This window comes from Borostomias antarcticus, assembly GCF_949987555.1.
Source record: "Borostomias antarcticus genome assembly, chromosome: 17".
Lineage (NCBI taxonomy): Eukaryota > Metazoa > Chordata > Actinopteri > Stomiiformes > Stomiidae > Borostomias > Borostomias antarcticus.
The window spans coordinates 2,492,406-2,507,405 of NC_140250.1; the positions used below are offsets into that span (position 1 = coordinate 2,492,406).

Below are 15,000 nucleotides of genomic sequence, written 5' to 3' on the forward strand. Positions count from 1 at the left end.
ATTTGTGGAGGATGGCCTGCAGCAGGGTGAGGGAGTAGACCAGGTCTTACTGCTGGTATTTGTGTAGGATGGCCTGCAGCAGGGTGAGGGAGTAGACCAGGTCTTACTGCTGGTATTTGTGTAGGATGGCCTGCAGCAGGGTGAGGGAGTAGACCAGGTCTTACTGCTGGTATTTGTGTAGGATGGCCTGCAGCAGGGTGAGGGAGTAGACCAGGTCTTACTGCTGGTATTTGTGTAGGATGGCCTGCAGCAGGGTGAGGGAGTAGACCAGGTCTTACTGCTGGTATTTGTGTAGGATGGCCTGCAGCAGGGTGAGGGAGTAGACCAGGTCTTACTGCTGGTATTTGTGGAGGATGGCCTGCAGCAGGGTGAGGGAGTAGACCAGGTCTTACTGCTGGTATTTGTGTAGGATGGCCTGCAGCAGGGTGAGGGAGTAGACCAGGTCTTACTGCTGGTATTTGTGGAGGATGGCCTGCAGCAGGGTGAGGGAGTAGACCAGGCCAGACGCGAAGCTCAGCTGCTCTCCAGGAGCTCCTCTCATCCCCGAACGCGCCGCAGGGTTAACCGTCAGGTCGAACTTCTCCTGGGCCTGCTTACTGATCAGCTCAGCCTGGGGGGGGGGGGGGGGGGACACAGGTTTACACACACACACACACACACCAGTAAACAAACACACGCGCACACACACACTCACTTTCTTTGTCTCTCTCACTCAATCACACACATACTGACACACACACACACTCTAACACACACTCTCTCTCCCACACACACACACACACCCCAGGCCTACCTTGCAGATGAGTCTGGGGATGAGCAGCAGCACCAGGATGCAGTCGTGGTCTCCGCCGTGACGCAGGAAGGAGTCGGGCATGAAGGAGGTCAGCAGAGACACCTGCCTGTTGGCCTGGCTCACCTCCATCTTCCTCAGCTCCATCTCAATGGCCTGCTCACACACACGCACGCACACACACGCACAAACGCACACACACACACACACACACACACACGCACGAACGCACACACGCACACACACACGCACGAACGCACACACACGCATGAACGCACACACGCACGAACGCACACACGCACACACACGCACACACACACACGCAAACAGGCGCACACACACACACACACACACACACACACACACACACACACACACACACACACACACCAATACATTAAAACTGCGGCTTGCTGATTAAGTTTGTCTTTGGAAACACATTTTCTCTGCCTGCGAATCACATCGGTGCATCGGCCTAGCGCCATATCGTCGGGCGTGCGAGGGTGTTTCAGGACAGCCCTCTCCTCGGTGTGTTACCTTGGCGTAGGCCTTGGTCTCAGCGAACTTGATCTTGAAGTCAAACAGTTCGGCTGGAGGCTGCTGCACCTGCTCAGCACTGGCGTTCTGCTGGGTGGTCAGCTCCCGGTTGGTCTCCTGCACGCGCACACACACACACACACACACACACACACACACACACGCACACACACACACACACACACGCACACACACGCAAACACACACACGCACAGTTTAGATGGATGACAGCTATAGATTAAAAGGTTACCTGGCTGGTCTGTGGTAGCCAGCGTCCTGGTCTAGTCTGTGATGCGGAGGGGAGGTGACAGTAAGAGGGGAGTCACAATCTCTTCAAGAAGTACTACAACGATCCTCCCGCTTAAGCACCTGTTGTATTTAGGGCTGTATATCATCTTGGATTTCGCGATACGATACGCATCACGATACAGAGGTCACGATACAATACGATACGATACGATACGTATTGCGATACACACATCATTTACTGAAAGATTTTAAGTGTTCAAGACTGAAAACAGAATGGCTCAAATGCACTATATAGATAACTCAAACTCAATGACTGGACAGAGAGCTAGCTAATAAATATTTTACATTTGATATCCATGCTTTTTAAACTGTCAACATTGTAGTATTTATGGTTTTTTTAAATTATGTATATGTATGCTTTTTTAACTTAATATTGAAGAATATGCTTTTTAAACTGGATTTAAAAATGTAAATCCAAAAATAAAAAAAATAATAATTTTTTTTTTTTTAATTTTACAGCGCCCGGCTGTATCGATACTCCGGGCTGAAAGATCGATACAGTATCGCGAGACTACGTACCGCAATGCATCGTTGTATCGATACAATCCTACAGCCCTAGTTGTATTTGAGATTGCTATTCTTGCACTTTGCCTTCAGCACTAGATCATGCGATTAGTCACTTGTTTTAAAAAGGAGATGCACTTGTGAGTTCTGGCAAGTAGTAGTACATTGGCTTTACCTACGTTAAATGCAATTATTGTTAGTCGTTTTGGATAAAAGCGTCTGCTAAATGACTGTAATGTAATAATGAGTAGTGGGCCTGATGCTCTGCTCTCTGTTTCTGCTAGATATTCTGATATGAGCCCTGCTTACTCTGCCCTTCAAGTCTCTCCATTTCCTGTCCCTGCGCTATTTTTGCACTGTAGCTACTGCATCATCAATCTCCACATGTACAGGACCTTGTAGGTTCAAGTCTTTAGTATATCTTATGTTTAAGTCTAGTGCAGTTACTTTGTACAGGTACATTTTTATTAGGCGTATTGCATAATTCCTCTGGGATAAAGTATCTATCTAGTAACATCTGTGTGTGTGTGTGTGTGTGTGTGTGTGTGTGTGTGTGTGTGTGTGTATGTGTCTGTATGTGTGTGTGCTTTTGTCCGTCTATCTAAGTATCTATCTAGTAACATCTGTGTGTGTGTGTGTGTGTGTGTGTGTGTGTGTGTGTATATATATGTGTATGTGTCTGTATGTGTGTGTGCTTTTGTCCGTCTATCTAGTAACATCTGTGTGTGTGCGAATATTTTTGTATGTGTGTGTGTGTGTGTATGTATGTATATGTGTGCATGTGTGTGCGTCCGTCCGTACCTGCAGACTGGCGGTGAGCTCCCTGTACTTGCCGATGGTCTGCTGGTAATCCGCCACCGTCTCCTGCGCCGCCTCCAGCCTCCGCTGGGCCTCCCTGACCCGGGCCCCGCCCAGGTCCACCTGCTCACGCAGCTCCATCTCCGTCTCCCGCGCGTTCTCCTGCAGCTCGTCGTTCATCTCGTTTATGGCTTCCTATTGGACGACGGGTGGGGGGGGCGGGGCAAAGGTCACAATCATGGATTCCCATTGGTGGAGGAGGTTGTGGCGGTGTGGTGAGGGTCAAGTGTCGAACATTTGGCTGTGTTGAGTTGAGTTTCATATACTTTAAAATACTGGGATGAAGAAAGAAGACAGGAGAAGAAAAAATACAGAAGAAGAAGAAAGACAGAAGAAGAAGAAGAAAAAGATGTTGAGGAGGAGAGGCGTGACCTCACCAGGTCGACCACGGTCTCCCTCAGCTCCCGGACCTTCTCCTCCAGGTCCAGGTTCCTCTCCGTCAGCGTCTCCACCATCTCCTCCGCCCCCAGGGCTGCGTCCACCTGACACACACACACACACACACACACACACACACACATACACACACAGACAGAGAGACACACACACACACACCGTTAAACAACCATTATCAAAGATTCACACTAATCTGAGACGTCAAATGTTAATGGAAGTAAATAGTTTTTTTTTCTGTTCAACCCAGCTACGTCCTCCGACAGAGAAAGAGCCTGGATAGAAGGGCAGCTCTGCGGCCGACCTGCCAGACCGACCCACCTGCTCCTTCAGCTCGTCGATGGTGGCCTCGGCCTGCGTCATCTCCTCCTGGAGCTTCTCCCTCTGACCCCTCAGGCTCTCCAGCTCCGTGTTCTTCTTGTCCATCTGCTTCTGCAGCTTCAGGTGCTCCTGCTTCTCCGAGGCCGACAGGTCACGCATCCTGAGGGGGGGGAGGGGGGGGGGGCTCTGGTTAACGTTTTCCGTTAACGTGTTTTACTGTATGTGTGTCCTATAATGTGTTACTATGATACAGCTGACATATAGTCGCCTACCATAGCTAGCACAGTAGTCACATTTCCTGACCTGACCACACCCTCTAACTGACCTGACCACACCCTCTTTAACTGACCTGACCTTAACTGACCTGACCACAGCCTCCTTAACTGACCTGACCTTAACTGACCTGACCTTAACTGACCTGACCACAGCCTCCTTAACTGACCTGACCAGCCTCCTTAACTGACCTGACCAGCCTCCTTAACTGACCTGACCAGCCTCCTTAACTGACCTGACCTTAACTGACCTGACCTTAACTGACCTGACCACAGCCTTCTTAACTGACCTGACCTTAACTGACCTGACCACAGCCTTCTTAACTGACCTGACCACAGCCTTCTTAACTGACCTGACCAGCTTCCTTAACTGACCTGACCTTAACTGACCTGACCACAGCCTCCTTAACTGACCTGACCTTAACTGACCTGACCACAGCCTTCTTAACTGACCTGACCACAGCCTTCTTAACTGACCTGACCTTAACTGACCTGATCACAGCCTTCTTAACTGACCTGACCTTAACTGACCTGATCACAGCCTTCTTAACTGACCTGACCAGCCTCCTTAACTGACCTGACCACAGCCTCCTTAACTGACCTGACCTTAACTGACCTGATCACAGCCTTCTTAACTGACCTGACCACAGCCTCCTTAACTGACCTGACCTTAACTGACCTGACCACAGCTTCCTTAACTGACCTGACCTTAACTGACCTGACCTTAACTGACCTGACCACAGCTTCCTTAACTGACCTGACCAGCGCCTCCTTCAGCCTGCCGTTCTGTTCCTCCAGCTGCTTGACGTGATAACTGGAGGCGGCGCCGTCCGAACCTGGAGGAAGGGAAGGACACGACACACGACGTCAGCTTCCCCCGTTTCACCGCTCCACTTTCCAAAAACACAAACCGCGCCGCCATCGGACGACCCGACCTTTCTCCTCGATCTCGTGCTTCAGGATCTCCAGGTCCATGGTGAGCTCCTCCACCCGCTCCTTCAGCGACTCCGTCTCCACGGCTAGGGACTCGGCCCGCTCCTCCGCCATCTCCTTGTCCAGCGTGGCCATCTCGATGGCGTCCGCCGTGTCCGCCATGTCCTCCATGTAGCGGTCCTTGGCCTCGACTGCGTCGGTGGCTTGCTGGGAAACGATAATGACTTCGTGGGCAAAACGTTTTTGTTTTTGGGCATATCTCGCTGAGAGAGTTTGGCATTGGTTAGCAGTAGCTGTAACCGTGACTAGTGATGAGACATTCGATGCGTTGTGTCAAACGACGACGGCGACCGCGCGATTGATGACGTCTGAGGCTTGGCGCAGCTTCAAATGTCATCAACGCACCGGAACAGCTTTGAACGTTTTTAGCACTACCACTGCACCTTTGTCAGCATGCTATGACTCATGCAAACCACCAGAGGTCACTGTGCTCTTCGTTTTCAATGCCCTGGAGCTTTCGGCTTTTTTTCCGGCACAATCAGGAAGACGCCCCAAAAGCTTTACAGGGCTTCGTCCGCCCGTCCCTAACAGTAACAGCACCCTCCTTTTGGGTCACTACTAGGCAGTAGGGCTGTCAAAAGTGCCATGAAATTGTGTTTGAATATATTCAAATTAATTTAGTAGAGTTCGAACGATATTCGAATGTATATGTACTTTTTTTTAAAGATTTTTCATGAATATAATAGCCTAATAAAATAACTTTAATAACTGTGAACACTGTTACCCCTCGCTGAGGTGTTTTTGACAGCGCGGGAAATGAACGTTTCGTGCATGAACACGATTCACTGCATAATTTTTGATAAATCGTATATTATTCATTAATATTACAATATTCGAACTTTCAAATTTAGATTCGAACTTCTTTTAAAAAAAGATAATCAAATTTTTTTTTTGACAGCCCTACTAGGCAGTAGGGGTGTCCAGGTCGATCGGCCAGCAATCATTCGTTCGGTAAAAATATCAGATCGGGGAATTCCAATAACGCTTTCTAGTTGCCGATCAATGACGGCCAACTCATTGTGAAATGCGCGTTAAGCTAAACAGCGCGAGCCGATTCAATGTCGCACGGCCGTCAACCTAAAACATGTCGGCGCAGCGGCGGTGCCAGGGTACCTTCTTGGCCTCCTTGAGCTTCTTCTGCAGCTCCCCCTGCTGCTCCTGCATCTTGGTCTTCCACTCCTGCAGCTGCTCCAGCTGGATCTTGTGCTTCTCCAGCTCCTTCAGCTTGGCCTTGTCCTCGGAGCGCTTCATCCTCAGCGTCTCCAGCTTCTCCTCCAGGTCCTTCACCTGGGCGCGAAGAGACTCCTCCTCCTTAGGGGGGGCGGGGGTGGGAGACCGACAGATGGAGGGAGGGTGAGGGAGAGAGAGAGAGAGAGAGAGAGAGAGTGAAAGGGGGAGAGGTTTAGAGACAATGTGGGGAGGGAGGGGGGTGGGACCCAAAAAATATAGTTTCCATTCATATTGATGGTGTTGAAAACACAACTTTTTCGAAAGAAGGAATGGGGAACAAACATCTTAGAACCGCCCCCCAAAAACACACTCATTCACACACCCAGTTGATAGGCATGCTCCCACCACCGAGTGCAAAAAGATTACCGGGGGATTTTCACACACTTTGTACGGCTGAAACACAGAGAACCTTGTGACGGCGCCTTGAGACAGCGCCCTCTGTGGACAAATGGGGGAAGTGCAGTAGTAGTGAGGAGGACCGAAAATAATTATTCCAGGCCCAGAGGCCTCGAGAGAGTGAGAGTTAGTGAAACATGCTGCATGTTGTCCAGACAACCAACCAACCCGCCCACCCAACCGCCCACCCTACCTGCTTGGACACGACAGACTCCGCCTGTACACAATGACACACGGATGGAACACTCATCAGAACAATGTTGGGTCGTGTGACATCATGCCGTAATGTTGGGGACTGTCTCATTGGCTGGAGTGTGTGGGGGAGGGGTTAATGGTGTCATTGGTCGAGGAGATTGTAGACTGACCTTGGTGGGCGTGGCCTGGGGCGGGGCTCCCGGGGTGGCGGGCGCTCCGCCGGGGAGGGGGACGACGGGAGCCCCCAGTGCAGTCTGGGAGGTCAGACTGACCTCTTCAGCGGACAGAGAGGTGGTGAGACTGGAGACCTTGGGTGTCTGCATGAGGAGAGGGGAGAGATGGAGGGAGAGGGGGAGAGAGAGAGAGAAATAAATAAATGTAAGCATAGCTAAACACTGACAAAACTTCCTCCAGCACCTGAATGGCAGATTAGCCCACATGTCCCTGTAAGTGCGTAGCTCTTGTAGCTAAAATTTAAACGCCCCAGGCGAGAGAACCTCACACACACCCCCCTTCACCACCACTGTCTGGTCACCCCCTATCCACCCTGAGTACCTACTGTGCAAGGGGCATTAACCGTGATACAACCCGTGACACAAGCCCTGAATGCCCTGAATCTATCCACCCCTCTTGGCCACAAAATCACCTCTCCCGTGCGGGTCAGGATACCTGAGGCTGGGACGTACCATGAGGAGGGAGGGGGGTTTGTAGACACGTACCAAGAGGGAGGGGAGGGAGCTGGCGGAGGTGAGGCGACCAGGGGTGCTCCACTGGGAGGGGGTGGGGGGGGGAGGGGGGGTGATACAGTAGTAGGGACAGTCAGACGGTGGCACTGGTAGGGACCCTCTCTGCTGCTCTGTCCCTGGAGGTCTCCTGACACAACCTGCACACTCCGTACTGACACACAACTTCACACTACTCTGAAAACGCTTCAGTCAAATCGTAACGCAGCCGTTAACTTTACACTAAAGCTTTTCAGAGGATTCACCCATATTTTATACCAACTTAACACCCTCTACACCCTTACAACTTAACACTTGCACTAACAGCATACTTTACCCCCCCCTTGACTAACTTTACACTGAAACGTACAATTTCTGACATTTTTAAATCCATAAGCTGTGTAAAATACTCCACTCTCCTGTCCTGTAACTCTCCTATGCTCTCCACAGCTAAGAGATGACCTGTGTGTTTAGTGACCCTCATCTTCCCCTGGGAGGTACTGTGACTGCGTGTGTGGGATCGTGGGAGACGGGTGGGAAAGCCGGGCGCTTCTCTTTGGGCTCGTTTGGCTCGAACCTCAGACCGTCTGCGTGTCTGTTCATAAGCTCACCTTGGTCGAACGACGGGCTGAGAACTGGAGGAGGATGGGATAGTTGCGGAGAGGATAGGAGAGGGACGCACGCACGCACACACACGCGCACACACACACGTGCACACACACACGCACACACGCACACACGCGCACGCACGCAGGTATAGGCCGGTAGAAGTAGAGGCGAGGGCAGCGGGTTAGCAGTAGATTGAGAGGGAGCAGAGACACAGTTAATATTAGTCTACAGACAAACACACACACAGATCACTGCAGGGTTTTGCTTCACTGCTAAGTAGGGCTGGGTTAAAAAAAATCGATTAATCGATTCAGAATCGATTCATGAATCCCAAAATCGATCTTTTATTTAATAAATGAAGGAATAAATGAAGGAATGAATAGTTCATTAATTCATTCAATGATTCATTCATTTTTGGAAAACAGTATCGATACCCAGCCGTAGTAGGCCTGTTGATGTGTTGCATAACTTGGCAGTCATGTAATTAAGGTTACAGAAAAGAAAAAAAAGGTTTTAGTAACACTAACCGAATCGAGATAATCTATTCTGAACCTTGTGAATCGGAATCGAATCGATTCTTGAAATTCCCCATCGATACCCAGCCCTACTGGTAAGCATCACCTAAGTAACTAAAACAAGTCCACCAGCTGATTACATTCATGCAATGAAAGTGAAGCAAGCAGCTCCTCAAGAAAGAAAGACCTGCGATAAAACCATGGACACGCTACAAGCAAAGACTCGTGACACGACACATTTTAACTTTTACAAGGGAGAAGAATAAACGTCCCGAAACGTGACACGCTCCAAAATGAGGTGAGAGACCAAGACGACAACAACGCAACGAAAACATCTGCGTAGTACAAAATAAAAGGAGACATGTGACCACCATGGAAAAATAACAGAGACCACGTGTTGTAGTTTGAAAATATCTCGGTACCTTCTTGGCAATGGGTGTCTGCAATGTATTTGGGAGGAAGAAAGAGAGAAGAGAGGTAGAGAGAAGAAAAAGAGGATGAGTCATGTGCTGATAGAGGAGAGGAGAGAGGGAGGAGGAGGGATGGGAGGGGAGGAGAGAGGGGGGGGGGATAGGGAGAGGAGGGAGGAGGGATGGCCCCGGAGGGAGGAGAGGAGAGGGAGGAGGCGGGATGGGAGGGGAGGAGGAGAGAGGGAGGAGGCAGGATGGGAGAGAAGGAGGAGAGAGGGGGGGAGAGGGATGGGACAGGGAGAGGAGGGAGGGATGGCACCGGAGGGAGGAGAGGAGAGAGGGAGGAGGCGGGATGGGAGAGGAGGAGGAGGAGGAGGAGGAGGAACGGCAACAGGGGCAGAAATATGAGCGGCTGGTCTGAAACCAAGCACCTCCGCTGAGTAACAGCAGCCAATCGTCACCGCCCAGCTCTGTAAGGGGGGGGGCGGGGTCATATTAACCAGCGATGACCGTATCTCCCATGCTAGCCTGGAGCCTTTTGGAGGAAAAGTGGCACGTAGAGAACAATAGGTGTGCTGTCCGTCGACGAGCAGCCCGTCCTACCTGCTTGACTGACTTGGGAGCCTCTGGGATGTCTGTGGAGAAAAGAACGCCAGCGAGATCGTTACTTACGAGGCCCTAGGGCGCCAAAACGCGCTCTTAACGAGCCACGTAGGCTTTATGAATGGGGACCGGCGGCGCGTAGCGTGCGCGGCTCGGCCCGTGATCGGAGCCCTGCTCACCTCTCTGCCTGGGCGTGGCGGGGGGGATGGGCTTGGGCGCGGCCACGTCTGGGGTGTCGGGGGAGGTGGCGCTAGACACGTCTTCCACCAGCTGGATCTGAATAGATGTACACAGGTGGTTATACAATGTGTGTGTTGTGTGTGTGTGTGTGTGTGTGTGTGTGTGTGTGTGTGTGTGTGTGTGTGTGTGTGCGTGTGCGTGCGCGTGCGCTAGGGCTGGGTTTAAAAAATCGATTCATCGATTCAGAATCGATTCATGAATCCCAAAATCGATTTTTATTTCATGAATGAATGAATAAATGAAGGAATGAATAGTTCATTAATACATTCAATGATTCATTCATTCGTTTTTGGAAATCAGTATCAGTACCCAGCCCTAGTATTGATGTGTTGCATAATTTGGCAGTCATTTAATTAAGGTTACAGCAAAAAAAAAAAAAGGTTTTAGTAACACTAACCGAATCGATATTGAATCGAATCGAATCGTGATAATCGATTCCAAACCTTGAATTGAAGGTTGAAAACCTTGATTCTTGAAATTCGACTCGATACCCAGCCCTAACGTGTGCGTGTGTGTGCGCGTGTGTCCTCACCTGACTCTGCCGCACGAAGATCCCGTGGTTCTCCGCGCAGGTGAAGTAGCGCTTGCCCTGCACCGTGCCGTCGTTCTTGCCCTTGGGCTCGTCCAGGATCACGCCCACCCACTTGCCCGAGGAGAAGAGCGTGGCGCCCACGTACACCACCGTGCCCCGGTGGCCCTTCCCGATCACCTCCACCACCGAGCCCACCTTAGCGGGCTTGCCCCCGCCGTCCGGCCCGCTCATCCTCCTGAAAAACGGGCTGATCAGCTGGGGGGGGGGGGGGGGGACAGAGAGGGAGACAAAGAGAGAGAGGGAGGGAGAGAAGGAGAGAGAGACAAAGAGAGAGAGACAAAGAGAGAGAGAGAGAGAGAGAGAGAACATGGTTCATTGCTTCACTCTGGACAGAATCTTATCTATTGGTTTTTAGTACTATTATCCTGCGTTATCCTGTCTTTACTGTCGTCATCTTGTGTTGCTATTTATGTCATTGCTACGAGGCTGAGGAGCCAGAACCCAAGAATTCTGCTCCCCTGTACTCGAAGGATGCAACAATAAATCTGAATCTCCAAGAGAGAACAATGCCTCTTGGCATCCGTCTGAGTCACTTAGAGACTGTTCTCCCATCCCAGGCCCTCCCAGTCCGGTGACAATGACTCGGTGTCGACCAGCTGACTGCGGCCGGGCTGTGGTGGAGATAACCAGAAGACACAGACGGTCACACACGCCCGTCATATGGTCCTGCTCCTCAACGCCCCCCCTGCACACAGAGAGCCCCATTCATCCGGCGCGACGCGAGGGCAACATAACGCGCAGGCGTTGATCTGGGGTGGCCGGGCCACGTGAGAGTGATACGGCCACCGCCGCCGGCTCAGTCTGCAGGGGAGAAGACGGGACAGGGGCTTGAGTAATGGGAGAAAATGATGTTAGGAAGGGAGGCGGTCCCGCTAACAGCTAAATGAAATCTGCCCGGCGATCCGCAGCGAGTTAGGGGACAATGCGGCCGCTGTGGCGCGTCCAGGGCGACCGCGAGACGTCCCGCTCCGAGACGACCCGTCCTCCGCACGTGCCCGGATGGACACCGCCGCCGCCCCCGACGTCCGCCGAAGGAGAGACGTCGGCCACGTCGAAATGCTGAGCCTGGACCCTATCCACGCAGTGGTGAGTCCGGCCGACTCTGAATCGATGCGTCTTTCTGTTCTCGACCCTCTCGACCGTCGTCTGTGTCATTAGTACTACAATGATCCTCCCTGTTAAGCACCTATTGTATTTTTAGTTGCACTTGCACTTTGCCTTCAGCACTAGATTATACTCTTAGTCACTTGTTTTTAGAAAGAAGATGCACTTGTGAGTTCTGGCAAGTAGTAGTACATTGGCTTTTCCTACGTTAAATGCAATTATTGTTAGTCGCTTTGGATAAAAGCATCTGCCAAATGACTGTAAAGTAATGTAATAAATGATTGCCGACGCCACCTCGGTAGAGAACGTTGGCCGCTGGTTACTCACCCGAGGGGTGTACGAATGCCTCCTAGTATTTTCCATAATCGCTAGGTCGTTGTTGTTGTTGTGTGTGTGACCTCTCCCGGTAGGCAATATTAGAACTAAAACGATGTATCTCTCCTCATCTCTTTGTGAGAGGGAGGAAAGAGAGAGAGAGATGAAGACGGGGGAGAGCAAGGAGGAGGGTCTCTTGGGCAAACAACGGCGCATAACTCAAAACGTCATAACTGTGTTTAGCTGGTAAAAGGGGGGGTTGTTTATCACAGTACTTGCCATAGCAGGCACACAAGGTCACTGAGATTCGTGCCTCCCTGAGCGTGATGCGTGGATTGAAAACATTGGAATGAAAGATTGTTCTTGACTTCTTAAACCTGGGCCTCGCTCTCTCACTCACACACACGTTTGAAGATTTTAAATATGATTAAGGATGGTCAGGTGCATCTTTCGTGAAGCCATCATCAACAAGCTACAAGTTGCTGCGTTCTTAGCTCAACTAAAGACCAAAACATGCTCTCTGAACGGCCGACCCAATGCGTTTAGCAATGATCCAGGAACTCTAGACTTAGTGCATCCACCCTGCAACGTTGTTGGGGTTAGCTAGCTGGCTGAGGTTATGCGAAGGCAAAGCTACCTAAGCTGTCAATCAGTTTGAGCAGTCGAACAGTAAATGGCTATTGGCTAGATGTCATTAGCTAACTATCTAATGATAATGCGGGTAGCTAGATAGCTACTAACCTAAATAACTAGTTGGGCTACCCAAAACAAAAGACGGAACGGAATGAAACGTCAGCTACGATGTCTGACGTTAGACAGCTAACGTTAGCTACTAGCTATCAAATGATCTTGAATGCTGTCAAGTAAACTAATATTCGTCACTTACCTGTAAATTGAAACACGCGCTTTTGCGATAGCGTGCCTTCTTCTATCAATGTATGCGGGTTAATAAAGGATGTAAGGTTAGAGAGACAGAAGCCTGGCTGGAAGAGGGTCAGCTCGCTGGTCTGCAAACTTCCGGTGGATTCTTCTGGGGATTTTAATAGTTGCTTGGCAACCAACTTTGCGCATTACCGCCACCGACTGGACGGACTGACAGAATGGAGTAGAGTAGAATAGAATAGAATAGAGTAGAGTAGAATAGAATAGAATAGAATAGAATAGAATAGAATAGAGTAGAATAGAATAGAGTAGAATAGAATAGAATAGAATAGAGTAGAATAGAGTAGAGTAGAGTAGAATAGAATAGAATAGAATAGAATAGAATAGAATAGAATAGAATAGAATAGAATAGAGTAGAATAGAGTAGAATAGAATAGAATAGAATAGAATAGAGTAGAGTAGAGTAGAGTAGAGTAGAATAGAATAGAATAGAATAGAATAGAATAGAGTAGAGTAGAATAGAATAGAATAGAATAGAATAGAGTAGAGTAGAGTAGAGTAGAATAGAATAAAGTAGAATAGAATAGAATAGAATAGAGTAGAGTAGAGTAGAGTAGAGTAGAATAGAATAGAATAGAATAGAGTAGAGTAGAGTAGAGTAGAGTAGAGTAGAGTAGAATAGAATAAAGTAGAATAGAATAGAATAGAATAGAATAGAATAGAGTAGAGTAGAGTAGAGTAGAATAAAGTAGAATAGAATAGAATAGAATAGAGTAGAATAGAATAGAATAGAATAGAATAGAATAGAATAGAGTAGAGTAGAGTAGAATAGAATAGAATAGAATAGAATAGAGTAGAGTAGAGTAGAATAGAATAGAATAGAGTAGAATAGAAAATAATAGAATAGAATTGACCGAACCCCCGGGTTTGCTTCTTTTTTTCCCTTCCAGAATACATTTGCATTGATTGTAGTTCCGAATAAAAGCCATCACTAGCTTGTTTAGTTGAAAATCATTTAATAAGATAACCCCCCCCCCCCTCCACCACCCCCATATATTACCTGCCCAGGGACTGCGGGCGAAAAATAGCATTCTTGCTAAACCTGGTATAGGCTCCAATGCATCTCTCCTTGTTTTTCAAAGGGACTGTGTCTCTTTTGTAGACATTGTCCCTGATCAAATAGCCTAAAGAAATTAATTCATATTATCTAGCCTACTCACACAGACTTCAGAGATTCTTCATAGATTCAGACTGACAGACTGATTAGAATATAGGCCTACACGTAGACAACCTATTGGCTATTTAGGCTACCAGATTGTAGGCTACATACAGGAACTACTTTAAGATCATATCTATTTTCAACCCATCTTGCATATATATTGTGTAATTGTTTTTATATATTTTGTATTTTACTGCATATTCTAGGCTACTTAGGCTACTTATTTTTTAACATAGCATAGGCCTACTAAGCACACGAGCTAGCATACATTTTACTGCAAATTTACCTGTAGGCCTATGATAGGCTATGTGACAAATAAATCCGACTGAGGAACAAGGTTCCTTCCTGCACTTTGTTGATGAATGGTAGAACAGAAGATGGTAAACTGTTCAAAGTATGCCCGCCAACTCCTGTCCTCCAGACGAGGACCATTCAAGATATCATCCCAACCCACGCGATTGGTGTGAGTGCTTTAACATGCCTCTCGGTCCTGCAATCATCTAACCATCTGGTCCGGGAGGCTGCAAGGAGGCCGGCGGCCTGGAAGAATGTGAGCAATGTGAGGGAAGAAGAGAGAGAGAGAGAGAGAGAGAGGGAGAGAGAGAGAGAGAGAGAGGGAGAGCAGTAGGCTACACATATCTATGAGGCACTTACAGTTCTGACTAGATGCAGCAGTTTAATTCCAATTCAATGTAACCCCCCCCCCCCCCTCTCTCTCTCTCTCTCTCTCTCTCTCTCTCTCTCTCTCTCTCTCTCTCTCTTTCTCTTTTGCACTCTACGTGACAATTGGCTCTCTGCGCGAGGCAGGCGTGTAGACACTATGCTTGGAATGTTTCCCTTTTGTAGATGAATGATCGGAGAGGCTTCTGCTATTTTGGAGCCCTCCTCCCCACGCTTTGTTGTGGCGCCTGCGCTTTTATGCCTAATTAGCAAGGGACAGTCCAAAGCCAGCCAATCACATCACGGATGAAATACTGTAACTACAGGGCCA

At 49.0% G+C, this 15,000-nt stretch overlaps 1 protein-coding gene across 2 annotated transcripts in view; it reads right to left on the reverse strand.

The window, feature by feature from the left end:
- Positions 1–12,923, reverse strand: part of dctn1a (dynactin 1a) — a 22,016-nt gene extending 9,093 nt beyond the window's left edge. Inside the window, exons 1-15 of one of the 2 annotated variants that reach the window (XM_084452277.1) lie at positions 12,795–12,923; positions 10,430–10,684; positions 9,837–9,933; positions 9,658–9,689; positions 6,969–7,115; positions 6,797–6,820; positions 6,091–6,288; positions 4,920–5,124; positions 4,742–4,820; positions 3,713–3,872; positions 3,376–3,480; positions 2,942–3,133; positions 1,328–1,444; positions 794–946; positions 450–610 (exon numbers count right to left, since the gene is read on the reverse strand). In XM_084452277.1, the coding sequence (XP_084308403.1) occupies positions 450–610; positions 794–946; positions 1,328–1,444; positions 2,942–3,133; positions 3,376–3,480; positions 3,713–3,872; positions 4,742–4,820; positions 4,920–5,124; positions 6,091–6,288; positions 6,797–6,820; positions 6,969–7,115; positions 9,658–9,689; positions 9,837–9,933; positions 10,430–10,660 (1,901 nt within the window). In that variant the 5' untranslated portion in view covers positions 10,661–10,684; positions 12,795–12,923. The remainder of the gene's footprint in view (positions 1–449; positions 611–793; positions 947–1,327; positions 1,445–2,941; positions 3,134–3,375; positions 3,481–3,712; positions 3,873–4,741; positions 4,821–4,919; positions 5,125–6,090; positions 6,289–6,796; positions 6,821–6,968; positions 7,116–9,657; positions 9,690–9,836; positions 9,934–10,429; positions 10,685–12,794) is intronic. The other variant, XM_084452278.1, reaches the window with a different exon arrangement.
- Positions 12,924–15,000: the final 2,077 nt, after the last annotated feature.